This window comes from Tiliqua scincoides, chromosome 2 (assembly GCF_035046505.1).
Source record: "Tiliqua scincoides isolate rTilSci1 chromosome 2, rTilSci1.hap2, whole genome shotgun sequence".
Taxonomy (NCBI): domain Eukaryota; kingdom Metazoa; phylum Chordata; class Lepidosauria; order Squamata; family Scincidae; genus Tiliqua; species Tiliqua scincoides.
This window is the reverse complement of record NC_089822.1, coordinates 133,509,859-133,535,528: the sequence shown is the minus strand read 5'-3', so window position 1 is coordinate 133,535,528 and position 25,670 is coordinate 133,509,859. Positions and strand designations below refer to the sequence as shown.

Below are 25,670 nucleotides of genomic sequence, written 5' to 3'. Positions count from 1 at the left end.
TATACCATAGTCTTTTGAGGCTTAAGGTTGCCAACCAACCACCTAATGGGTCCTGACCTACAGTTAGAGAAACACTGCCCTAGTGTTTTTGTAAATGAGTAAAGTCACAACCTTCTGCAACCCATTATTCTTTAAGGTTACTTATTCTGTTTCCTCTTCTCTTGGTTCCTACAATCAACTGAAAGTATCTCAAGGATAATAATCAAGCACCCAAGTTTTAGCATCAAAGACCCATGAAAAGATATTTCCAGTGACTGTCTGTAAGATTCTGGGAGGTGACGGGCAGTACTGTCAAAGTTGACTTCACAGAACGGTGCCTTGTTTTTTTCTTTCTTCACCCCATCTTTTGGCCCAGAGAGACTTTGAGGCAACTTATAATAGTGAAAAGCATTTTTTTAAAAAACAAAGCCTTTGCATTCACTAAAACAGAGTATAAAAATGTAAAACATATCAGATCAATAATAAAAACAGAAAAAATGTACAAAGATAATTGGTCCAGATGACATTTAAAAACACTTTTGCTTGTTTTCCATAAACAAGCAAGTAGCAGGTGCTGCAGAATTAATAGGGGAGAGAATTCTATACAAAAGGTGTGACTGCCAGGAAGACCCAGTCTTAGGACCCAGTGCTATCCAACTTTCCAGCACTGATGAAGCCATGCCAATAGGGTGTGAACGGCATTTAGAAGTGGGGGAGGGGCCATCACAGTGGACTCCTCAAGCTAAGGGAATGTTTGTTCCCTTACCTTGAGACTGCATTGCAGCTGCATCTAAGCTGGAATGTTGGATGGGATTGGACTCATCAGCTTAATTCAAGAAACCCGCGACACCTACACAATGTATTGGCTAAGAAGACAACCTGTCGTCCCTAACGCTAGCTAAAGGAATAAAGAAGAAAGAAAGAATTCAAGCTCTGCAAAGCAAATCAGCTAGAGCATGGCCCTTCAGAAGGTTTGCATGGGAAGAAACAGTTTCTAGAGAGACCTTGTCCAAGTTACACAATATTTGGTTTTCAATATCAACTGAAATCATTTTCAGCTCTTCAGCAGAGAGCAATATTTCTCAACATTCCCATCCTTCACAGAATCTTCACTTGTACAAGATTTCATTTTCAGAGGCACAACACACACACACACACACACCCATATTACAATAATGTGTAGATGGGTCTAGTGAAAACTCCTTTTGAAATTATTGTGACTGCTTCTCCTTAGTCTGTTGTTTAATTGCCACGGGATTCTCTGCAATGAGCAACACCATTGTGGAGTACCAGAACAAGTTTCTGGAGGAAAAATCCATTACGGGGTACAAGCCATGATGTGTATGCGCAACCTCCTGATTTTAGAAATGGGTTATGTCAGAATGCCAGATGCAAGGGAGGGCACCAGGATGAGGTCTCTTGTTATCTGGTGTGCTCCCTGGGGCATTTGGTGGGCCGCTATGAGATACAGGAAGCTGGACTAGATGGGCCTATGGCCTGATCCAGTGGGCTGTTCTTATGTTCTTATGTTCTTAACAACCAAAGAGCTAATTGCTCTTTAGCCCTGCCCTATCTTGGAATGCAAGCATACCTGAAACCACTTGAACTTTCCTGCTTTCTTTGGCTCCAGACTTCCAGCAGTCCCTATAGAAGGAAGCAGGAGGAGGCTGCAGCTTGGCTGGTCAACAGCCTGTGTTTAGAGCTCTCTGGAGTCACCTTTTGTGCCAGAACTACTGAATCGACCTGTTTTCTTTCCTTGTATTTGTTGATCTGCCTTATCCCTTCCAGTTTGATCCTTTCCTAAGCCTGTTATGATTCCTGCTAAACTCTGTCTGTCTGTTCCTGCCTATCTGGCCTGAGATTTCCTGGTCATAATCCTTCTGAAATACGTACATTTCATTTCTCTGATAGGCCAATGTCCTTGTTTGCCCCCTAATTTCCCATTATATTGCACAGGACTGAATTAAGCACATCTCTCTCTCTCTCTCTCTCTCTCTCTCTCTCTCTCTCAGAGATGGAATGTTGACAGTAAGCGCAGTTACTGTTAAAGAAGGGATTGATTGGAATGACTGGGAAAGAGCGCACACAGGATGGGCCTATGCTGCAGTAGGAAGGGAAAGGAAAAATGAGGAGGGCAGAATTCCAAATGCTGATATAAAACTTCCCAATTCTTGGCTGCAAGCCTATGGAGACTACTTTGTTGCCGTTTCCCTAGGATAGGTTTATCCTACAGATGGAAAGGAACATAAGTTTACAATGGTTAAGTCACTGGCTAGGGCTCAAATTCAAAAGTTTCTTTTCCTCATACTGCATCAATAGTGGAGTTTTACATCAGGAATCGTGACTCGTTATGAAAATATATTTCCCACCTTCCTGATGTGAAAATAACACCTGAAGAAGACCACAAAGCACTACAGAGTAGTGGTTCCCAAAGTGGTGGGTTACAACTCACCATTGGGAACCAGAACCGGGCCATTCCCCCTTAAGGGGAGTGGCCCAGTAATGGGTATCCCAATGGTGTCGCAGTGATCATGGCACTGCAGGGTCCCAGGGGTTTTTCCTCTTACTGGGGGGGGGGTCCCTCTGGCCTTGGGGAAGGTCTGGGTGGCCTACAGCCTCCTCCATGGGCTCCCGGATGCTAAAAATAACTCTGTTTGGGGATTGGAGCACACTTCCAGTTTTCACACAAAAACTGGAAGTGCATTCCAATTCCCAAACGGAATGATTTTTAGCATTGGGGAAGTCCCTAGAGGGGGGCTTTGGGCCTCCTGGACCCTCTACAAGGCCAGTGGGACCTTCCAGGTAAGGGGAGAAACCTCAGGGTCCCCGCACCACAATTACTGCGACACCATTGGGACACCCCAGCGCCCCAGACCCCACCCCCGCAAATACTCACCTGTGGTCCCAAAGTCTGAGTAGAACTTTGGGAACCACTGTTCTAGAGATCAAAACAACAATAAGCTTTAACACATAATAGACTCATGGCCAATTCCCTCTGAACTGCTGATTTGTGCAACCATTATGGCCTTTGGAATACTCTCCTTTATGATAACCATCCAATGAGTAACGGACAGCCCAGTCTTCACCTGTGCTAGAACAGGCAGGCCAGCAAAGGCTAGGAGTGGCTGTCACACAGCAAAGACAAAGCTGTGTGACTGCCACACAACTCAGAGTAAGGGGATATATTTCCCCTTACTCCATGTCACATGGCAGTCACTGCTTTGGGACCACTTGGATCTGTGTCAGCAAAATTGCTGGTGCAGATTCAAAGCAGCCCAACGGCGGGCTGGCCGGGGTGTGTGTGTTAAGATCTGGCCTAAGTTGCCCAGGCCAGTCCCACTCCCCTCCCAGGTCCAAACTGACCACCAGTCCATACCTTCTCTCACCTCAAAACACCCCTGTTCCGCTCTCCTGCCACCCTGCCACACCCCCATGCCATCTGCCCTCACCCAGCACAAACTTTCCTTAGCGCTTCTGAAATGCATTTCATTTTCCTGATAGGCCAATGTCCTTGTTTGCCCCCTGACTTCCCATTATATTGCACAGGACTGAATTAAACACATCTCTCTCTCTCTCTCTCTCTCTCTCTCTCTCTCTCTGTGAAGGATTCAACCTCCATGCGCTGGCTCAGTCAACTCTCAAGGAGCTGCAAATGAGCTTTATGGCACATTTGTGACATACCTGGGTTGGTGCAAGTTGCCGTGGCCCATCTGAAGTTCAGCATTGTGCTCTGATTCCCATCAGAAACCTGATTAACGGTTTTGCACTTCTGCTTCCCTTGGTGGTGAGAAGTGATTTGCAGAGGCTTTGGAAGAGAAGGCATTAGAAACCAAGTGTTGTCATATAATCTATTTTACAGGTGTACAGCAGCAAGAACATAAGCAGACTGTACTGGTTGTTGTGGTGTAACTAAGCCACAGGTGCAGGGGATAGCAATTGCACTGGGCAACAAGCTTTAGGGGGGTAACAAGCAGAGCTTGTCACTAGTGGCCAAAATTGTGAAAACCTTGATATTTTTGATTTATACCATCATGTTATATACCATTCAATGAGGAATTTAATGCAGAACAAACCGTGTCAAAATATCTCTATTCTATCAAAAGTTATAGCCAAATAACCAGAAAATAAAAACACAACTGCTTTATGTAGAACACAAAAACACAAAAACTAGATTTTTCTTAACGCAAAACTGACCAGTGAGAGTGGTTGTTCCAAGAGCCAATTAGGTGTTATTATGATAGAGCAGGGAACCAATGTAGGGGGAGCCTGGGGGGAAGCGGCATAGCAAGTGTGCTGCAAGCTACTGGAGGGAAGAGGTGGATTTTCCCCTCATTTTCACTTTTTGAAAAGCCTGGGCATGACATCACTTCTGGGGCATCATTTTGAGCTTGGCACTGGGTTACACGATCATTAGCTACGCCACTGACTGGCATACATCACGTTGCAACATCACCTTGCAATCAGAAAGCCTGTTTCTCAGGCATACACAGCAGATTCTAAACCAAGAGCGTGCCAGCACCCTGAGACCCTTAAGGTGGGAAACAAATGTGTAAATCAGCTAAGTGTACAAAATAAGGCAGCTAACTGATTGAACAGACCTACTTTTGACCACTGAGTCTCCTCCAAAAACAATCCACAGTAAATACTACATTGTTGAGACTTCCTCCTTTTCACATATAGCTGGGCCATAACAATGGGGTGGACACGCTGCTTATCTAGGCAATAATCTGGTTGCCTCCTTGAGAGAAACGACTCGAACTTCAGCCTAAGTTTATCTCTTAAGGAAGCATATTGCCTTGTAAAAGAGTATACTCATCCTATTGTCATATAAAAGAAACAAGAGTGACAGGGTCTTCCAGAGTTTCTCATCTTGTTCATGGAGATTTTAAAGTCTTGGCAGAACAGGGGACTTAAGAGAAGACTCATTCCATTCTTTATCTCAGCAGTTCAAAAAGCATTTTGCAGGTTACATAGGCAATATTTGCCACCAGTTTACTGATGAAACCAGTTGAATGCTTTAAGTCATAGGTTCCCAACCTGTGGTCTGTGAGACCCTGTGAAGTGGTCCGCGAGGTTTCAGGAAAATGCCCTTGATCACCTCCTGTGCCTTGTCAAGCAAGCAATCTCCCACAGACCACCAAAGAGGGTGGAGACCACCAGCAGTCACAACTACTTAAGTGTTAGCTGTGGCTGTGGGTGGTCCATTCTCTGTCTTCTCCGATAATCTGTAGGGTAGTGCTTGAGAGACAGACCATCAGAGAGGGTGGAGGGTGGACCACCCAGAGTCACATGTGGTCCTCAGCGATTCCAATTTTTGCCTCAGTGGTCCATGGGCTCCTAAAGATTGGGAACCACTGCATTGAATTGAATTAGAGGAGGCAGCAGGTATCTCCCCAAGCCATGTACCTGCCTGCATGGCCCAAAACTGTTCAATACCAGTCTCCGCTCCATGTGAAAACCTACAGTGAGGCAGTTGCCCCTCTCTTCTCCTTTCCTCCTCCTCCATTCCCTGGGCTCTGCAATGGGACACATGAAGGAAAAAAAAGAAAGAGGAGCACTAGTAGTAGTAGTAGTAGTAGTAGTAGTAGTATTTATATACCGCTTTTTAACTAAAAGTTCCCAAAGCGGTTTACAGAGAAAAATCAAATAACTAAATGGCTCCTTGTCCCAAAAGGGCTCACAATCTAAAAAGATGCAGAACAGCACCAGCAGACAGCCACTAGAAAAGACATTACTAGGGTGAGGAGGGCCAGTTACTCTCCCCCCGCTAAATAAAAGAATAGCACCCACTTAAAAAGTGCCTCTTACCCAGTTAGCAGCCAGTTAGCACTACTGGTTACCAATGGAGAGGGCAAGGTGCATGCATGAGGTAAGAAGAACAGGGGGGCTGTAAAAGCAAATTGCTACCTCAGGTGGCAGGGCTACAGCTGTGAGGCATACTCAGTAGGGTGCCTCAACCAATCCCAGGTGTCCACCAAAGTGCTACAAATTAACTATATCGTGCAGCAATCTGGCACACACATCTGGGCAACACAAGACCCCTACCACACACACACAAGAGGATTGGCTGTTAGATGCACAGAGCCAAGCGGCCTGTGCCAAGGGACTTCCAAGTGGCTTGTGCTCGAGGGCCAGAATCTTCCTCAGCCTTCCTCTGAGTCTTCCTCAGACTCTTCTGCCTTTTAATGATACCCCTAATCTGTCAGCTGTGGCCACCTCAGCTTGCCTCATGGGAAAGGCACCTCTGTCTGTAGAAGGATAGAGTATGAACTCTTCAGCCATCCTAGGCTGAAGAGTTTGGTATGCCAGCAAGTTGTGGGCACGGCAAGAAAAGGAAACAGGATGGTCCAGAGTTCCTTTAAGCCATTTCTGCCCAACGTTGCATATATGTAACAGGGATCAAATTTGTACACATCTGTGCAGGGCAGAAATGGGTTGAATGTGCTTGTTACCTCTTCCATTATGTGCTCACATTATCCTACTGCAATTAGGGTAATAGGATAGGACTTGAACCTCAAATAATATCAAGGACTCTGGATTTGCTTTGCAACTTTTTACTTGAGCAGGAAAGTCAGACTGGGCATCCCATGGTATGATATTAGAGCCCTGCCAGGAAGTACTCACTGAAAATATCTTCCTGGCCACTAAACTGGACTAAGATTTGCCAGTTCTCTCCAGTAAGAACAGGTTGTTCAGTCTTTCATCTCGTTAGATCTACACGTTAGTCTCATGCATCTAAACACCTCATTGGGAGCCCAACCAATAGACTTCTAACATTCACATTTTAATTCTGTTGCAATCCCAGTGAAGGAGTCAACCCAGGTCTTCCAGACTGGTCAACAGACCACTGCCTTTTCTTTGACAGCTGTTGTTTTTTATATAATTGGCTGGCCCCATTCCTAAATAGAATGCAGATGTCCAGTTGCTAGGCTGCCATTAAACTCCACCCCTTCCTAGATGATGACTATTGCTCTGCTTCTCTGTTATTGAATGATGAACCAGGAAGTCCCTGATTCAAATCTCCTCTTAGCATGAATTTACGAAGGTGGGTAGGACAAGACACTGAACCTAAGCTGCCCCCCACCTGTACCAGCCATTTTATTGGCAAAGAACTGAGTAGTGGGAATGGGAGAAGAAATGGGGACATGATCCTGGTACCAATGGGATCCACCTCTGTCCCATTTTATCTCCCACCTGCCCCTCTCCTTAGCCCAGAAACTCCCTCTCCCCTCCCTGCCCCCGCCTCTGCCCCATTCCTCCCACTGCCTGCCCCCACCACCAATTTACTGGTTCTGGCATCAGCTCCTCCATTGGTACACATATGCGACTGCTAGCCATGTGCTCTGGTGGCCTCATCACATGTGCCATCACAGAACATCCACTACAAAATGTTAGTATTGGACCCTTAGCCACTATGCTATACGTCATCGTCTTCTCCCTTTCACAGACTGATTAAAGAACAACAGAGTTTGTTTTCCCACATAAACTCTCCTAGAACATTCATCCTACTTCACGTGCCAAGAACTACTGAATTATGTATTTGGTGTTATGATACTTGTAGATCATACTTAGCTGCCCAATGAGATGCAATGATCTCTCCCACCGTCGGAAGCAGCCCCTGGCGTCATGCTCTACGCCAATCGAGCAAAGACTTATAACCGGTAAACTGCTGCTTCCCGTGTTGTGCCGACGCCGTATGGCGAAGTTGGAGTGTCCTCTCCAGTGCTTGCCTCTCCAGTGCGCGAAGCCTGGGTAAAGAAGGTATGGAGGATAGGCTGTTACCCATGCAGCAAATCCCCCCTCTCCACGCCGCTGGAATGGTCCAATGGAAAGGCAGAAGCCAATACGGTTGGTTCCAGCGGCGTCGCAGGAGTTGCCAGAACGTGACTGTGTTCAGCCATGAACTGCCTAAGGGACTCCGGCTCCTGATTTTGCCTCGAGGTTGACTCCTGAAGCCTTTTCCAGAACTGGATGTAGCCACAAGGCAGTGGAGGTTTGAGGTCAGAGTTTCCTTCTCTTAGATGAGCTGCCTTCCTAGGCTGACGAGTCCCCATCTACCCGGTACTAGCTTTGATGTACTAGCGTTTAAAACTGAGTTTATTTTTTTTAAATTATGTTTATAGAAAGGCAACAGATAAAAAGGTCTGTTAAAGCAAAATTCAGTACCAATATCTCTTATTGTGAAATCCAACATTTATTTAGTGTTTAATTCAATATACTCTACCAACTTTAAAAAAAATCAGAAAATATTCAATGCAATTCAGTTTTACATATAGTTTTTCTCGTATAGCACAATCCTATGCATTCTTAATCAGAAATAAGCTGCAGTATGTGTGTGTGCATAGGGTTGCAGCCTTAATACTGAACATGATAATCATAATTAGTACAAAAATAATAAAAATCTATTAAGCACCAAGAAAACTCACATTCTGCTCAAAGTCAATTATATTTATGCAAATCTGCAGGAAGCAGATGAGTATCATTTACTTATTCTGCTTACAAATATTTCAGTTTTTGTACAATGCAATTTTATTTTTGAATGTTTGTACTAGACATGAGTGGCACTAGACTATTGACAGGAGGCAATGAAGTAGTGATTATGATCATGCCCCCCTTTCCCCCCCTATCTGCCCATTCTCAACAATATCATCAACACCATAAGGGCTAGGAACCTGGTTTAATTATTAAAACAACAATATTCCCCACAATCTGCTCATGTTATTGATAGAGGTATTTATTTACCTTACTCAGAAGTCAGCCCATTGTGTTCAGTAAGACTTCAGGGGTAAACCTATCTTACTCACCAGAAACAAACACCTCTAGTTACTGAGTTCTGTGCCAGACACTATATTCTATACAAAATTCTACACATACAGAATCACAAGAAATGAACAGTCCTAGATGATCCACAACTTGACAGGATAGCAGGTTGGTGTAGAATATTCCTAGAATCATATGTTGGATTTTTTAGTAACTGAAAAATGTAGTTTGGTGAGGGTGCTGAGAAACTCCTTTGGATGAAGCTAGGGTTCCCACAGGAACTATAGTTCCCAGCATTCCCAGAGAAAAGGGAATTACAGTACATCACTGTAGAATTATGAGTTGGAAGGGACCTCACAGCCATCTAATCTTTTCCCATGAATAGGACCATCCAGCTGAGCAAGTTCAGATATGCAATCCAGACTGTGTGTCACAAGTAGAGAGCAGGCACATTAGAGAAACTGTGACTGTGTAGCAAACAGTATGAGACAAATTAGGACAGCACTCCATGCAAAATGCTAGAGAGAGTGGGGGCCTAAGCAAATATAACGGAAGTTATGCAATGGTCCCAATGCATGTTTACTGCATTACCCTTAACTCTTGCCCATGCAAGGGTGTGGGGTGGGGGTGAGATTTTAGATTCATTACTACATCAGCGAAATTTTCAATTACTCAAAGCAAAAAAAAAAAAAAAAAAAAAAAAGAGTATGACTTTTCAAACAGGGGTACAATAGCCCCATGCCCTCCCCCCATGAAGGATTGGTCCCTTGGCAACAAGGTCAGAGTCAAACACAGTTCCTTGCTTGCAGACTGCATGAAAGAAGGAAGCCAGGGATGTGTTTCAGTCAAGCCACAGGAACTAAGGTTCAAAAGGTATCCACTGCAGCCACCAGAGTGTCCATCACCGCCTCTAAATGCTCACGGTAAATATAGGCCACAAGACCCCCTTGGTTGGCCCAGCGCTCAGCACCCAGGGCTCCCTGCACAGGCTGGTTGTAGGTCAGTTCTGGCAGCAAGTTGTGTGGCCCAGCACGCCAAGCCTTCAGGGCCTCTGCAAGGTCAACAATGCCTCCACCAAGGGACTGCAGGATAGCATGGGGGCCACAGGTGTCCCATTTGAAGGTGCTGCCCTCGGAGAGCACGTAGGCATCGGCAAGGCCCAAGGCCACACACAGCATCTTGTACCCTGCACCTGAGGCAAAGCACAGCTGTTCACCATACAGGGGAGTCAGGGCCTTTTGTAACACCACTTTCTCATTGCTGCTCAACACCACGCGAGGGGCAGACCGCAGCAGAGGCTGACTTAGCGAGCTTATGTTGGTGCCTCTGTAGGATATGCCCCAGTGATATTTGCTCTGCCACCTGCAAGAAAAGAAAGAGAGCCTTGGAAGTCTTGCTAGGAGTAGCACCAACCACTTAGGACATTATGCAGAACTTGATTAAGGAAAGTGGCAGCCACTCTTCCTCATCCATGATAAAATCTTGGCAATCTTGTGCCCAGGAAGACAGTGGCAATGATCAACAGCACATAAGTAAGAAGCAAAAATGTGAAACAGCAAACTGCTATGTGCTCAGACTGAGATACGACATGGAGTGGTAGAATCTGGGGAGGACTGAGCACCATCTTTATTCCATCACTTTCTTCAAAAGTGAGTTACAAGCAGTTCTGTGAATATTTTAATATTCAGCCTGCTTCATAAAAAGGCTCTGCTGCAGGGCACAGTGTAGCAAAGTGTCTACAACTGACACAGCTGGCAATGGTCTATACCAGATGGAACTCTGGGGATAGAAGTATTAGATCAGTAACTCAAAAGCTCCATATTAGCATCAGCAGAAAAGCAACAGTTCCTCCACAGCAGATGTAGATTTAAACCAAGTCTCGCAGAGCTTTTCTAACTTCTGCATGGAAGGCAAGTTGTCTGGAAAAAGGAATGGGAATATTAGGCACTTCTGGCAAAGCCACTTGGTGAGGCAGTCAACTTGGCCCACATGTGTGCTTTGTGTGCAGTTACCTGGATGCCTGTAGGTCTTCTTTGAAAAAGGGCTCATTGATGATGCCTAGGACAGGCTCTCCTGAGTGCCGGTCATATGCACCTATCAACACCAGTGCGGAGTGAAGCCCCGATGGATAGATGCCATCCACAGGCTTCACATTGCCACGCCCACGGATATACTGATTGGTGGAATCTGAGGAGGGAGAGAGAGAGAGAGAGTCCTAGGAAACCTGGACTTCCTTCACTGGGGCTCAACATTAGCAGAGGGCAGCAGAGCGCTTAACTTCCATAGCCAATATATATATATTTTTCGGATAGGTAGCAAGTAGAAATTTCTAGGATACTGAATGGGTTTTGGGAAAGTTCTGCAAGCAGTAATGAACCTCTCCCCATTGCACCCCAGTGTGCAAGTCCACAACATGATGCCCCCCCGCATCACGCCACCCCCCCCCCCGGGTACTTGCCAAGGCTCATGGAGCCTCGTGCGATGCTTGGCATGACACAAAAAGCCTTCTGAGGCAACAAAACCGAAAGTATTGCTTAAGATTGCAAGAGTAGCCTCAGAAGGCTTTTGTGTGCTGCCAAGTGCCATGCAAGGCTTCACATGCCTGCGGAATGGCTCCGATGGGCAGGTGGGATGGTGCAGTGGATGGAAGTGACAGATGCGGGGTCATGGCAAGCACAGCGCCCGGGGTTTTTGCCCCCTCCCACCCCTGCTCCAGGTCTGCCACTGTCTGCAAGACTGCCGGTTATTGATAGGAGGATAGTAGAAGACTCCCAGGGTTCCTAATCCCCAATAATTAGAACATGTCTGGAAACTGCACTTGGCACAGACTGTGGCAGCCCATGTAGTCACAGTGCATGGTGGTTTGATTTTGTCAGGCTGCTGCTCCTGCAGCTGCACTTGATGCCAGCACATTTCCAGGTGCAATTCAAGATTCTGGTTTCATCCTTTAAAGCTTAGGACCAGGAAGCCAGAGGGACTGCCTCTTTCCATACATAACAATGCATTCCCTCAAGGTAATCTGCAGAGGCCCTCCTACCTGTACCACTATTATCTAAACTAGTCTGGCAGCAACAAGGGATGTGGCACCACCTTGTCTGTGGTGGTGCCACAGCTGTGGAACCTCCCTCCCATCTGGGCCAAGAACGGCTCCTTCTCTGTCGAGCTTTGGGTATGAGCTGAAAACCTTTTTATATCATTTGGCCTTCTCCCTTTATTTTTGTTGCTTAGATTTTCCACATTTTATCTTTAGCTCTGCTATTGTCTGTTGTGTTTTATTGCTCATATTTAATCATTATTAGCGGTTTTGGGCCCATTAAATGCAAGTGGAGACTGGATGGCAACCTTCAGTCTCGAAAGACTATGGTATAAGCCTACAGCACCCGGTATTCCCAGGCGGTCTCCCATCCAAGTACTAACCAGGCCTGACCCTGCTTAGCTTCCAAGATCAGACGAGATCGGGCATGTGCAGGACTATAAATGTTTTAAAATGCAGTAGTTTGGGACATACATCTAAAAATGTATGTGTTAAGAGGGCCCAAATAAACTTGAATACCGGCACTGGGACAAATTTCAGCCCCAGACATGGGAGATCTATGATCAGGGCAAACAACATATTTAGAAGGTTCAGCCCAATACTATTTCATATGACAAAACTATTCATACATTTGACTATTTCATAAATCAAACGACAGGCCCAGCACTGATTCCCTGGAAGCTTCCAGAGGCCCAACACGACAGCATCTTGTTCCATGTTACCTATGGGATCAATCCACATAGCCATGCTCTCTGTGGGGATTGTCACAGCCACATCATCCAGTGCTGAGTCCGAAAGCTCCACCTCCTGATGAATAGCAGCAGCTAACAGCTTGGCTGCCGTCTGCTTCCGATCCAGGACTTTTTGCAACAGTGCAGCCGTTTCCTGTTGAGTAGGACAAACTTGCACCACCACAGTCTCCCCTATAAAGCAAATATGGTAAAGTAAGTTAGGGAGCTTTTTCCCTGTGTGCCCACCTGTGAAAGAATTTGCTCTCATCTACCCCATTTAAAGAAAACTGGTGGCCTATGTGGGTTCTGAACATTATTTAACTTGGTAGCCCCACCAGACGTTTGTGATTAAAGGGTGTTCGTAGCTTCCTTTCTTAGAAAAAGCAGCAATAGATTTCAAAGTATATTTCATATAAATGTCATGAAGTTGTATATGGGTATTTTGGAAAGGAAAAGGAAGACTACTAGCAGCCTCATGTCCTCCATACCCACAGAACACTTACTGTTCACCAATTTAATAACAATAGCAAAAAACAAACAAAGAAAACAAAATAAACAAAAAAACCCAAAAAATTGTTTTTAAGAATACTTTTATTCCACCTTCTAGTTCAGACATCAACCCATTCAGGATGGTATACAAAGATGTTTCAAAATCATCACCACAAAGCAGCTTAATTATATTTGCATGCATGTACACACAAACACACACCAGTTCAGTAGCAGATAAAACACAAATTAATAGAATTAAGACAATTTAGGAAAAAAAAATCAGCAGAAACAAAATTACCCAAGGAATATAGACCAAAGGGTGGCCTGTAAAGAAATGTCTTCACAAGGTGGCATAATGCCATCAAAGAAGGGGCAGTGCAGATCTCAAGCCAACTACTGTATCACCATAAAGCAGGTACCACAACTGAGAAAGCTCTTTCACATCTTCCCTTCACTGGCACTCCAGAAAAGGCCAGGACAGGTAAAAGGTCTCTCCAAATGAGCTCAGAATTCAGCAGGATTATGCAGGAGGCAATGTTATTTTACATATGAGAGGACTGGGTGGGTCTGATCCTCAGATTAGCATTAAGAGGTATACAGACCCATATGGCACAGATAATGTCCACCTCCAAATCCTCACTGGCAGAAGAGGCCTCCATAGCTCTGCATGTTGAGATCTGGTAGAGGCTCCCTTCTCCAGAAGCTAGACTCCATTTCCGCAACAGGCAGACAGACTCAGTATCACACTGGACTGTTGGATTTGCATTGGAGGTTTCTGCCATAAAACATTTTTCTGGAAATTGCAAGGATGAGACCAGGCTGCTACTCTTACTTACTCCTTTTTAATAATGTTTCTCAGGCATTTTCAAGCATGGAACTTATGCAGCTCACTACAAACACGATAACTGAGCGGTTCCAGTCTAGAGAAAACAAGTTGCACTCAAGTTCCAGTGAAATCAATGGGAGAAGTTAATCACAACTATACTAATGCCCCATTAATTTCAGTGGGAAACAAGCATGACCGATTTTCCTTGGTTTATGGCCAAGGAATAGCTATTAAGCTGATAGTACAAGCAATAAAATGTCAGCTATAACAGCTTATTAACCACTTTCTAGAAAAGCAAAGCTTTCTCAAGCCTATAACAACACAGAACTTGATCTTAAAGATAGCACACAAGAGTAGGAACTTTTCCAATGTGCTCATAGAAGGGATAATTTGAGGGAACATGATACAATCACCTTGCAGAACCCAACCAGATCAAGGGCTAATTGGTGCCTGGATGAGTACCTGCATGAGCTACCTAAGCATGACATGAAAGCCCTGTTGAGTTCCATGATAGAAGACAGATGGGGTATATACTTTATGTTATTAATATGGATAGATGGCCCCTACAGTATGCATAACCCAGACCACTGTGGGCTTGCACACCACCTTAAAATTATAGTATTTGCAAAAGAATTGTGCACTGTACAAAATATAGGGAGGTGTACAATCACTATTAGATGGGGGGGGAAAGAGGAAAAAAAATTGATGACCAATGAGGATGATGGTTTTCAAACTGTACTCTGGGGAGCCCTGGAATTCCTTCAAGAGGTTCTTAAGATGAAGATCAGTAATGGCAGACAGAAAGATAACTTGCCCTCCACTACTGAACTTGCCCTGCAATGGGTAAACACAGAAGCCCTCTTCAGACATTAAGTGTGGAGACCCTCAGGAGGGGGGAGAGGGGCTAAGCAGGACAAAACAGGACGGTCTCCAGGATCAGCTCTTGGAGATTACCTGTTTTTCACCTGAAACTGCAGGTCTATAGACCTGGTAACGAGTGCTAGGAGAAGCACTGTTATCCTGGCAGCTTTTAAAGTTTCTGGAAAGTTTAAAGCTCTGCGGAGAGCTCTTTTTTCAGGATTTTGCCAATAAGGCAGTAAAGGAGGCTACATTTTCCTCAACAAGCTGCTGAACCCCTGTGGAGATACCATCTGACTGAAAGAAGATATTTGAAAGAACTAAGTAAGTGCTGTTTATGTTATGCAAATTCTGGCTATAAAGGATTGATGTAGCTCAAGGCTTTGGAAGATAAAGAAGAAAGAGGGGAAGGATTCCTCCACTTTACTGCAGAGAAGATTATTGAACACTTGGTATTATATGGAGCATGATTTCATCAATATACATTTATAAATGCGTAACCCTGTACTGGATACAATTTCCTTTTATTAGACTTTGGATTTTGGATTATTTGGGATCCTTCACAGTTGCAGGATTTCGTGAAATATGAACTGGTGATTAGGCTTTGTTGTGTCTACTAATAGAGACAAAGAAATTCTTCCAATTCCATAGGAAAAAACCCAAAAGGAACTTTATAGTAAAAGAGAGTTGACATCTAGTGTACTAAATGAAAATTGCAAGAAGAAATGATGGAACTCCTAGAAGAGGAATGGCAGATCCTGATCCACAGTCAGCTGGAGAATTTGCTTGTGATGAGTAGAAATCAGGCGATTCAAACTCTACAAATACAAATTAGTGTGTAAACCTTAAACCAACAAGTATCTAAGCTGTGTGAATTGGAAGTAACACTGGAGAAAACTAACAATCAACAATTTGAGTTACTAACTGATGGGGTAAATTGGAAGATAAGAATTCAAAAACTATCAGATTGGAAGGGAGAAGAGATACCATGAAAAATAGATCTTGAAGGGACTGATCAAGAAATTGGTCAAAAGATGGAGAGAATGTATCAGGAACTGGAGTTGTTGGGAGGAGCAAGAAGAGGATGGATTTTCAAGAAGCAATTGCTGAGAGATGTTGATATGAAGTTTATTAGGAAAAGAAAGAAAAAGAAAAGAGAAAAAAGTTTAGAGATGATATGCAGATCTGAATTGATATTCAAGGTAATGACATGATTTGGTAGTTGTGAAATACTTGATTTGAGAGAAGATGTATGTAGCCATTTTATAGGTTAATTTTGATGAACTAGATTTAAATTTGTTTGACATTGTATTGGAACTTATAGATGGGGAAATGATATGAAGTTAGAAAGTTAAGTTTAGAAAGTAATGGCTATGTAATATATGAGTGGTTTGGTAGATTTGTTTATAATTAGATTTATGATAAGTATTTAGTAGTAATTTGTATTAGAATAAGTTGTATTAATAAAAATAAGAGTTTGAGATTTTATTGAAAGAAGGAACATAAAGAATGATGGGAAAAGAAGGGGAGAGAGAATTATGATGATGGAAATGATAAAGTATAGAGAATATGAAACAGGGTTTTTAGAGATGAATATATATTCTTTGTATTTTTTCCCTCTTTATAATTGTTCTTCTTTGATTATATTAAGAGATATAAGAAATTATTGGTAGAACGAATTATTAATTGGCATATGGTATCCTGCAACCTCAATGTTTGTGTGTATTTGTGTGTGTTTATGTGTTAAAGAAAAAGAAAGTGTGGAGACTCTTCACACTAACCAAAATATACCAGTGAAGCCCCCACCACCACATTGTGTAGCCCCACTCCTGCTCCCCACTGGGGCAGGTATGACCCCAGAGCATGGCAGTGTAATTCACCAGCATGCTATCAGCATTCTGTAAGCATGGGAACACACCAGCCAGGGAAACACTGGCCTGTGTCCCTTTAAGGGGCCGTGGGAAGGCAGCAACGTGACCCCCAGAAGGGGAGGGAGTTTTCACTTAGTGCTGGAGTCCAGGGAGCCCTCCACAGGGCTCCCCAAGGCTCGGTAAGTCTGTAAAAAAGAAAAAAAATCATGCCGCTTCCAGTTTTGTTGCAAAAACTGAAAATGCCAGTTTTTTTCCTATTTTTCAGAATGGCAGACATACAGAAGCTTCAGACATACAGAGGCTTGGGGAGCCCTGTGAAGGACTCCAGCCTCCAAGGACTCCCCAGCAGCAGTGCAATCCCGGGCATTGTGTTGCTGCAACCCCCCACTCAGCATATACTTACGTGGTTCCCTCCTTTCAAGAAGGAGTTTGGGAACCACTGGGCTAGAGTGTTGGTCTAGGTGTCTCTTGGTTCATGAGGGTCAACATTCCAGTCAATGCTCCATCTGAACTACAAGTTCTCTCAAACATCTCCCAGAATACCCAGCAACATACTGAGGAATTCCTGCAGACAAGCCGCTGTGAGAAGCATCCAAGTAACTTTTAATCAACAAGGTAGAAAGTTGGAAAGATACTGGGTTAAGGGATCATTAAGAGTCATCCAAATAAATCCAATATAGTTCAGGAAAAGCTTTGGTGAAGAAGTGGGGCTTAGATGAGGGGAAAGTGACTTGATGAACAGAAAGATTAGGTCAGGCATAGGATATATCAGAGTATGTAAAAATTGAAGACAGAAAACAGAATATCTGATCCAATAAACTAAGAGGGCAAAGTGAGGAACCAAGTTTAGAGAAAAACTTGACTATTTTATTCCCACCTCACCATTCCTAGGCCCTGTCATTCACTGTCATGAATATGTACATGTTAGGCCTAGGTTAGCATGTGGAGCCTGAACCAAACTAAGTTAGTAACGGAGAAGTGGCTAGCAGTTCCTAGGTGCAAGAATGTGAGTAAACAAACACAAAGATTGTTGTCTCTCCTTTGCTGGCCAGAAAAGACAGACAACAAGGATTACAACCCATTGGAATGTAGCACCTTTGCAGACAGAAAGGCGCCCTATCAAGCTGATGAAGTGCAGCTGTGGATCTCCAGTTGGGAGTGGTAAGAATTAGGAGGGCTAGCAACCAGACCCATTCTGTCCTCAAAAGTTTCTGATTGGATAGTCTAAATAAGTATGAAGTCACCCCAGTACTATTAGCATAAGAAGTATAATAATGAGTGCCCCAAGGGGTGTGGGTGCTTTCTTCTTGAGCAGAGTTTTTGGGGTGCAACATCTTGCATACAGTGAGCTCCATTGTCCACCATGGGCATCTGGCCTCACAGGTAGCCTGGAGCTAAGAGATCTACAAGAGTAACTGACCCAGGTGAGAGATAGGGATTAATAGAGATAGCCAGCTAGCTTTATTATTTTATTGCTGATATGTTTCCTAGATGTTTATGCCTCTAGCATTTGCTGCCTTATGTAACCTTATGTACTTAATAAACTGAAATCTCTTTTACCAAGTTGTTTCATTGTCTGTTGGGGACAAAGGTTCAGAATCCTGCCTAGCCCTTCAGCAAGCTACCAAGTGCTCATTGTGGTCTAGTAACTTGAGGACTGAAGCTTTAATTGGAGAAAGCGCTCAGTGTCTGCAAGGGATAGAATTAAGCCTAGAGGGTCTCAGTGTCCCTGGACTGAGGCACTGGCACATACAGGGTGGTGGCAGTACTATTGGACTTGAGGGCTTTAGGGACCTTGAGGGCTTTAGGGTTCAAGAACCAAGAACTCTGAGCACCCCAAACCCCCCTAAGTTTTCAACACTCACCAAGGCCATTTTCGAACTTGTTGGATTCCTCACCACGAATATGATCCTGCAGCTCTGGAAACTGGAGATAGTGTCAATGGGGAGGTGGAAGGATGAGGAAAAAATGAGAAAATGCAGGTCAATCACGTTCATGAGTCCAATCCAACCCCTGGATATCCTGGGCTCCCCAATCAGTAGCAATTTTCATCTCACATGGATTCAGTGTATCAGATCTCAGACAGTGAGTTAATCAATCCCAATCATAAAACTGAGTAAGGACCCAAAAATCAACAATATTGTGTGTCACTGGCACAATTCCACAGAAAGCAAAGGAATTCATCTTCCGCCTTCCCCATGAAAATATACAAGAACAGTGCCTTGCCTCCTCTATAGTTCAGGCTCTCCAAGATACCAAGATAAATTTAACTCTTCCCAGTCATGCAAATAGTTGCTTATTCCATTTAGCCATGTCTCAGGCATAAGAGTGAGCAACTAAGAAGTAGGAAAGGGAGCCTCTATTTTGCTGTCCACACCAGGAATGAGGGGTTATACAACCTACTCCTGCCCTAGTGGCTCAAACCAAATTTTGTCCCTGAAGTCCCAATTTCAAATTGCTCCTCAGTGATGAATTTACAATGTTCCCTTACACGTTACTGTCCATGAGCCTTAATCTGACTTGCGATATAGCAACATTGGCCAACCTTGCAGGGTTACTGTAAGGATTACTAAATTATGTGAACAGCTTTAAAAGTACAGTATTCTACAAGTGCCTTTGTACCAACAAGTAAAGCGAAAGTTACTCTGTCAGCTTGGCTAAGACCTATAGCCATTTCCTTCCTCCCCTTCCAGTATTATCTTCTTAGCAGCCATTTCAGATGGTAATTCTTAGTGCTGGTACCCAAATTGATTTGTTTTCCTCTTTTCTCCCTATCACTTTTGTACAGAGTCTATTAGGGCACAATCCTAACCAGGTCTATTCAGAAGTAAGTCCTATTTTGTTCAGTGGGGCTTACTCTCAGGAAAGTGTGCTTAGGATTGCAGTCTACAACTGATATCCCATAAACAAAACTTGTTTCTTATTAAGTTTATACATAGCATCTAGAACAGGGGTGTTGAACTCATTTTATACAGTGGGCCAAACAGCATTCATGGTGTCTGTGAGGGCCAGAAGCGATGAGCAGGAAGTGATGATGGCAGATGATGGCCAAAAATAAGCATTTTTTTTTCTCACTTAGAACTCAGTAGCTTCAGATGACAAGAGGAAAATATGCAATATGATCACATTTTCAAGATATGGGAGAATTATCACATGGGCCACCCTTTCAGCAGTGCCACTTTTGCCAAGGTGTCATTTTCCAGCTCAGCAGCTGGGAGGTGCTCTGAAAAAAGTGACACCTCAACAGAAGTGACACTGATGAAAGAGTGGCCTACATGAAATCCCAGCATCTCAGGGCCCAAGGTGAGGGTCCAGTTTTCCAGCGCTGGTGCAGCTGTGCCAATGGGGCATGCACTGCATCTTGTGGTGGGGCAGCAGTCATAGAGGTCTCCTTAAAGTGTGGGAACATTTGTTCCCTTACCATGGGGCTGCACTGGGGCTGCACCGGTGCTGGAAAATTGGATAGGATTGGGCCCTCAGAAGTTTCTCTCTCTCTCACCCCTCTTGGTCTGCCCCTTCTGCTGTACCATTCCTCGTCTTCCCAGGCGTCCTTCCATCTCTCCCTCCCAGGGCCCTGGCAGAAGTGGCACTGTTGAAAGGGAAGCACTGGGAATGTCCAGTTATCACACTGGCTGCTGATGAGCAGCTGATGGTGGTGCTGAGGGAGCCCAATGATCATGAAGGCTGGATAAAGAGTTTTATGTTTGAAACCCCTGGTTAGCTGCTTTAGAAATAATACCTTTAGTCAGCAGGTGAAGTCATGTCCTGGGTGTGCACAATTGCTCCCAGACTGCCACCGGTCCCCAACCATGGTTTCTAACCCATCAACTACAGTTGTACCAGCCAGCTCCTAAAAGTAGCAACTCTGGGCTATATTGCATTATACTACCAGGAGATTCTCAGGCTATCATCCCTCCTGTAGACTATAGCTACACAATGAGGCCCTTTCCCCAACAGGTACCTTTTTCCCCACATCATGCTTGATGACCTCTTGAATCAGTACATCTGCCAAAGTCTTAAAATCCTGCAGAAACTTCTTGTTCTTGTCCACACCCCTCTTCTCCTCAATGAGCAAGCTGAAGAGTGCCTCCTCTTGGCGACACAGCTGAGCTATGCTGGCAGCCTTCTCCGAGGCGGCAAGCAGGCTCTTCAGAAGAGCTGCCATGGTATGGAGCCAGGGAAGGAAAGGCTAGGATAGAGGGAAACACAGGGAATTAAAAGAGGCAATTAAAAGTGGCCCCACCCAGCCAGTTAGCTACAAAACCCAGAACACAAAAGGTGATGGCAACAGTGCAAGGTTTTCTTTTCTTTTCCTGTCCCTGGGATGCATCAAGGCAACAGGGTGTCATAGTTCGAATATTGGACCAGGGAGGTACAAGCCCAAATCCTGCTTGATCATAACACCCAGGGTGACCACAGCCTGAATATTACTTTGCATATATACAGTGCTTGCACATGTTGAAAGCATTTCACATGTATCGTAATCTTTACAAGAATCCTACAAGGCAGGTATTACTATACTCAGATTGCAGGTGGGGATTAGCCAAGGCTGAGAGGGAATTACTTCCCTAAAACCACTTAGCAAGTTCACGGCATGGGCAAACTTCAGAACAAGGGAGTTACTGACTCACAGTTCAGTCACTTAACTGTCATGCTACACACCAGGGCTGGCCCACGTATGAAGTAGGGTGGAGTGGCTATGGCAGTCAGGTGGGAGAAGGAGAACTGATGGGAGTGTCCTCACCCATAGAAATAAGGTGCCTGCTTGTGGTATGCTTTGCACATGCAGGGAGGGGAAGTCATGGGGGTGTCCTTTGCATACAAGGTACATACAGGGAGATGCTGCTTCAGAAGAGCAGTGGTGTGGGCCAGGCCTAATCCCTCCTTACTGACCTCACAGCATTGTTTTGAGAATAAATGGGAGAACTAGAAAAAAAATCTTCAATGCCACCCTGAGTTACTTTGAAAAAAAACAACCAGGATAAAAGTATAAACACATACACATACAGTTCTAGTAAGAGATGTTTCTGGTCCCCCCCCCCCAACACATTTAAGCCAACTCAAACAAACCGCTGAACAATATTCAGTTCCACTTATTGGGGGTGGGTGGGAAAATCAAACATGCCATGCACTCCTAACTGTATTTACTCAGTAGTAAATCCAACTGAGTTCAATTAATCTTATTAGGAGACTAGTGTGTTTTGGACTGGGGCCTAACACACCAAGGGAAGAAAGACTGGTCGTATACTGTAATTTCACAAAGGATGTGAAAGACATTTGCAACCAGGAGACTACAGCACTCCCCCCAACCCTTAAAGTGTAAGGCTGGAGAAGAGGTCTGGTAACTTTCAGCAGGAATCCCCTGCAGAGATTTTGAACTCAGGATTCTGTCTGAAATGTGAATATATAAGCCAATAGTAACACACTGGCTTGCCAGGATTCACATTTTGGGGAACTCCAAGAGTCCTTCTGTGCAACTAGACCTCAGTCCTACAGATGTGCATGCATGAATGCAACACAGGGCGCAATCCTAACCCACTTTCCAGCACCGATATAAGGGCAATGCAGCTCCAAGGTAAGGAAACAAACATTCCCTAACTTTGAGGCCTCTGTGAGTGCCCCACAACTGCAGCATGCAGCACACACCCCATTGGAACAGCTATGCCAGTGCTCAAAAATGGTTAGGATTTGGGCCGCAGTCTGTTACAATACTTTTTTGAGAGTATTCTCATTATAAAAGTTATAACATACTGTTTTCTTAATAAATACAGTAGAACCTCTTTAAGTTGACCACCCAAGGAACTGGAGGAAATTGGTCAACATAGCAAGGTGGTCAACATATGGGGGGGGAGAGAAAGATATTTAAATATTATCATGTTGAGCTCCCAGGACAACAAATGTAAGGCCAAGTTATTTAGATTGGATTTTTAAAAAGTTTTATTGCAAATATCTTCAATGAGAATTGATCCTCTTGTGATGCTTACTATTTATATCTTCTATATCTATATCAAGAGACCGAAAATAAACAGCCCACAATCAGTGTTTTAAAAAACCCCAGAAAAGTCATAAGCTTAAAAAAATTGTAAGTTAAAAAAACAAAACTTGGTTTCATAGCAGACAGGCAGACCAATGCTATCCCTTGCCAGCCCATAGCATGCTACATAGCCCCAAGAGCTAAAAAAACAAACACTTTTTTACTTAGGCTGCCTCCACTGGGTCTCCTCAGATTCACTAAATGCCAGAAGGTGTTTGCTACGGTCCCTCACTAAAGGCTGTTGAGAAAATTACACAGTCAGGGAATAAGAGGACAGGTCCTCTCATGGATTGGGAACTGGTTGAGGACCAGGAAACAGAGAGTGGGCGTCAATGGGAATTGACCAAAAAGGTGGAGAGAGGTGGAAAGTGGAGTGCCTCAAGGATCTGTCCTGGGACTGGTGCTTTTCAACATCTTCATAAATGACCTGGAGACAGGGATAAGCAGGGAGGTGGACAAATTTGTGGATGACACTAAGCTTTTCTGAGTGGTGAAGACCAGAAGGGATTGTGGAGTGCTCCAGAAGGACCTCTCTAAACTGGGAGAATAAGCAGCAAAATAGCAGTTGTGTTTCAATATAAGTGTAAAGTAATGCACTGGTGATGGGAACCAAAGTGAAAGGACAGTGGCTTCACTATGCACAAGCAACCTCATGTCCCTCACAACTTGGTACATGTCCAGGTACAATTGGCAGCCGGCACAGGTCTGTTGGCTATGTGCAGTGTGCCCACCTTTAAAAACCCTTTTGCTAGCAGGCGTAGGGTAGGGATTGTCACATGGCTTCTTGCTTTTCCAAGATGGGACAAACTAGACAAAATACAGGCCCACATTATTGCGTTCAGTGGGCAACTTATGGAGGGTAAATTAATACTCTGTGCAATGATTGACGTGGTCAAGATACAACTTACAGAGATGGTCAATATAGAGAGGTTGGTCTCCCATAGTGTATATGCAGTGTTTGTCCATACTGTGAAAATTAGGTCAACTTAAGGAGGTGGTCATTATAGAGAGGTGGTCAACTTTGGAGGGTCTACTGTGTGTGTGTGTGTGTATGCGCCACTTTCCAACAAGAAGTAGTTCACAACGCACTTTACATAGCAAACAAATCAATAAATGGTTCCCTGTCCCCAAAGGACTCATAGTCTAAAAAGAGATGTAAAAGAGAACCCAGCAAAAGCCTCCGGAAAAGATGCCACTGGGGTAGAGAGGCTAAATAAACTCCCCCTGCTAAATATGAGAGGAGACTGCTTAGAAAGGTACCTCTTAGCTGGGGTAATTGAGCAAATAAAATATATTAGTAGATATTGGGCATGTTGGGTGAAGCCAGGCATAACCTTCTGGAGCTAAACCTTAGTACAGTAGTCTTCTCTGGAGTTCCCAGGGATAGACTTGGGAAGGAGGAAGAGAAATGAATTTACACAGAGTAGTAGTTCCTGATTGGTGGGGGGAGGAAGAGGAAACAGTGGGGCAGGAAAGAGATTTCCTTTTCAAACAATTGCTAGCAAGACTGAATAGCATCTGTTTGAAATGTTATGGTTCTTGAAAGATAGAACCTTTCTTCAATTGTAAAGATCCCTACGAGGATTTAGTACAGCCTGCCTATGTAAACAGCCTTGAATTAAAGTCTGAGGAGAAATCTGATGACCAAGAAAGGCAGTATATAAATACCTGTATTATTATTATTATTAGTGTACATATCTCATTAGCACATTTTAATGAACACTTCAGGTGTGTGTCCTCCCATTTACACAAACAACAAGATAATTGTACTGCTCCTAGTGTGTGTGTGGTGTGTGTGTGTTATGGACAGTGACGATGCCTGGCTAAGACTACAATCCTGTCCACACTTACCTGGGAGTAAGCCCCATTGACGATGATGGGACTTACTTCTGAGTAGATATGCAGAGGATTGCGCTTAGGCGCCCATCCTATCTACACTTACCTGGGAGTAAGCCCTGTTGACGATAATGAGACTTACTTTTGAGTAGACATGCCTAGGAATGGGCTGTCAGTGTTCTTCGACATGCGCCCTCCGTTCAGACATACCCGCGCAACATCAACCCAACTCCAAGCATTGCCCCCTTTTACTAAATCCCATTTCTGCCCAGACCACAGGTGATCCTTGTTGCGCATATGCAACGTTGGGCAGAAATGGCTGTGGGGGGGGGGGAGAGGAAAAGAGGCGTAGGGCGAGATGCCTACTTAAAGCACTACACCCTCTCTACTCCGCACCCGCAGGGCCCTAAAGAAACTCCCCACCCCATAGCCTAGACATCCCGCGCCACGTAACACGACCATCCCACTCCACCAGCTGAACAGCCGCTCATTGTCTAGGCTGCTGCTGCTGCTGCAAAGCTTCCGCTCCCACCCTGGACAGGGCAGCAGCATTAAGAAAGGGGGGTGCTCTAGTCACCAATCCCTTATCCCTCACGCACAGCCCCCCATCGGGCTTCAGTCCAGCCGCAGGGAAGCAAAGAGCTCCACGCCTGCCTCTTCTTTTTCTCACCCACCAGATCTTCCCGGTCACGGTCAGCCTAGAACGAGGCAGTCCTTCCTCGATCCCGCTTGGCAGGGCATTGATTGCTGCCAGACTTCCAAGCAAGGAGGGCGGGCACCCAAATCTGTCCTGACCCGAACATGTGATCCTCTGTTCTGCCTCCCCCCTCCTGGCTGGGCGTGGAAACATCAGGCCAGGCTGGGCATGGAAGAGGCTCTGAGCGGAATGTTTCCCAAATCATTGGAGAACTGAGGCAGACTTTCTTTCTCCCTGGAGTAAAATCCAAGGCATGCCTCCCACTCCTTGCACCTGAAAGAGGTTAGAGCGTGAACTCCTTGCCCCAAGTGCTTATGCTTCAGTCTTCCATCTCCGCAGCCTCCTGCTTGGAAGGAGGCAAACCCACCCCAGTGACTCCTGCAGAGACGCAACAGGCAGCCTCCTTGAAGGGTCTCTGTATTTGAATGATGCGATGACAGACTAAATTTAGTGGAATTAATGCCTCCCAGCTGGAAAGAGGCAAGGCTAAAGCAATGAATCATACACAAGCATAATGGGTGGTCTGCTTCTGTGACTTAACCCTTTGGGCTCACA

The 25,670-nt window shown here is 44.6% G+C and overlaps 1 protein-coding gene and 1 pseudogene across 1 annotated transcript; both read right to left on the bottom strand.

The window, feature by feature from the left end:
- Window positions 1-8,188: 8,188 nt before the first annotated feature.
- Window positions 8,189-25,170, bottom strand: INPP1 (inositol polyphosphate-1-phosphatase). Its single transcript, XM_066616792.1, has 6 exons — window positions 25,093-25,170; window positions 20,510-20,737; window positions 18,414-18,474; window positions 12,496-12,696; window positions 10,752-10,926; window positions 8,189-10,101 (listed from the first exon to the last, which is right to left on the bottom strand). The coding sequence occupies exons 2-6, from the start codon at window positions 20,711-20,713 to the stop codon at window positions 9,606-9,608; spliced, it is 1,137 nt and encodes a 378-aa protein (XP_066472889.1). The 5' UTR covers window positions 20,714-20,737; window positions 25,093-25,170; the 3' UTR covers window positions 8,189-9,605.
- On the bottom strand, window positions 12,108-12,224 carry LOC136642989 (5S ribosomal RNA; annotated as a pseudogene).
- Window positions 25,171-25,670: the final 500 nt, after the last annotated feature.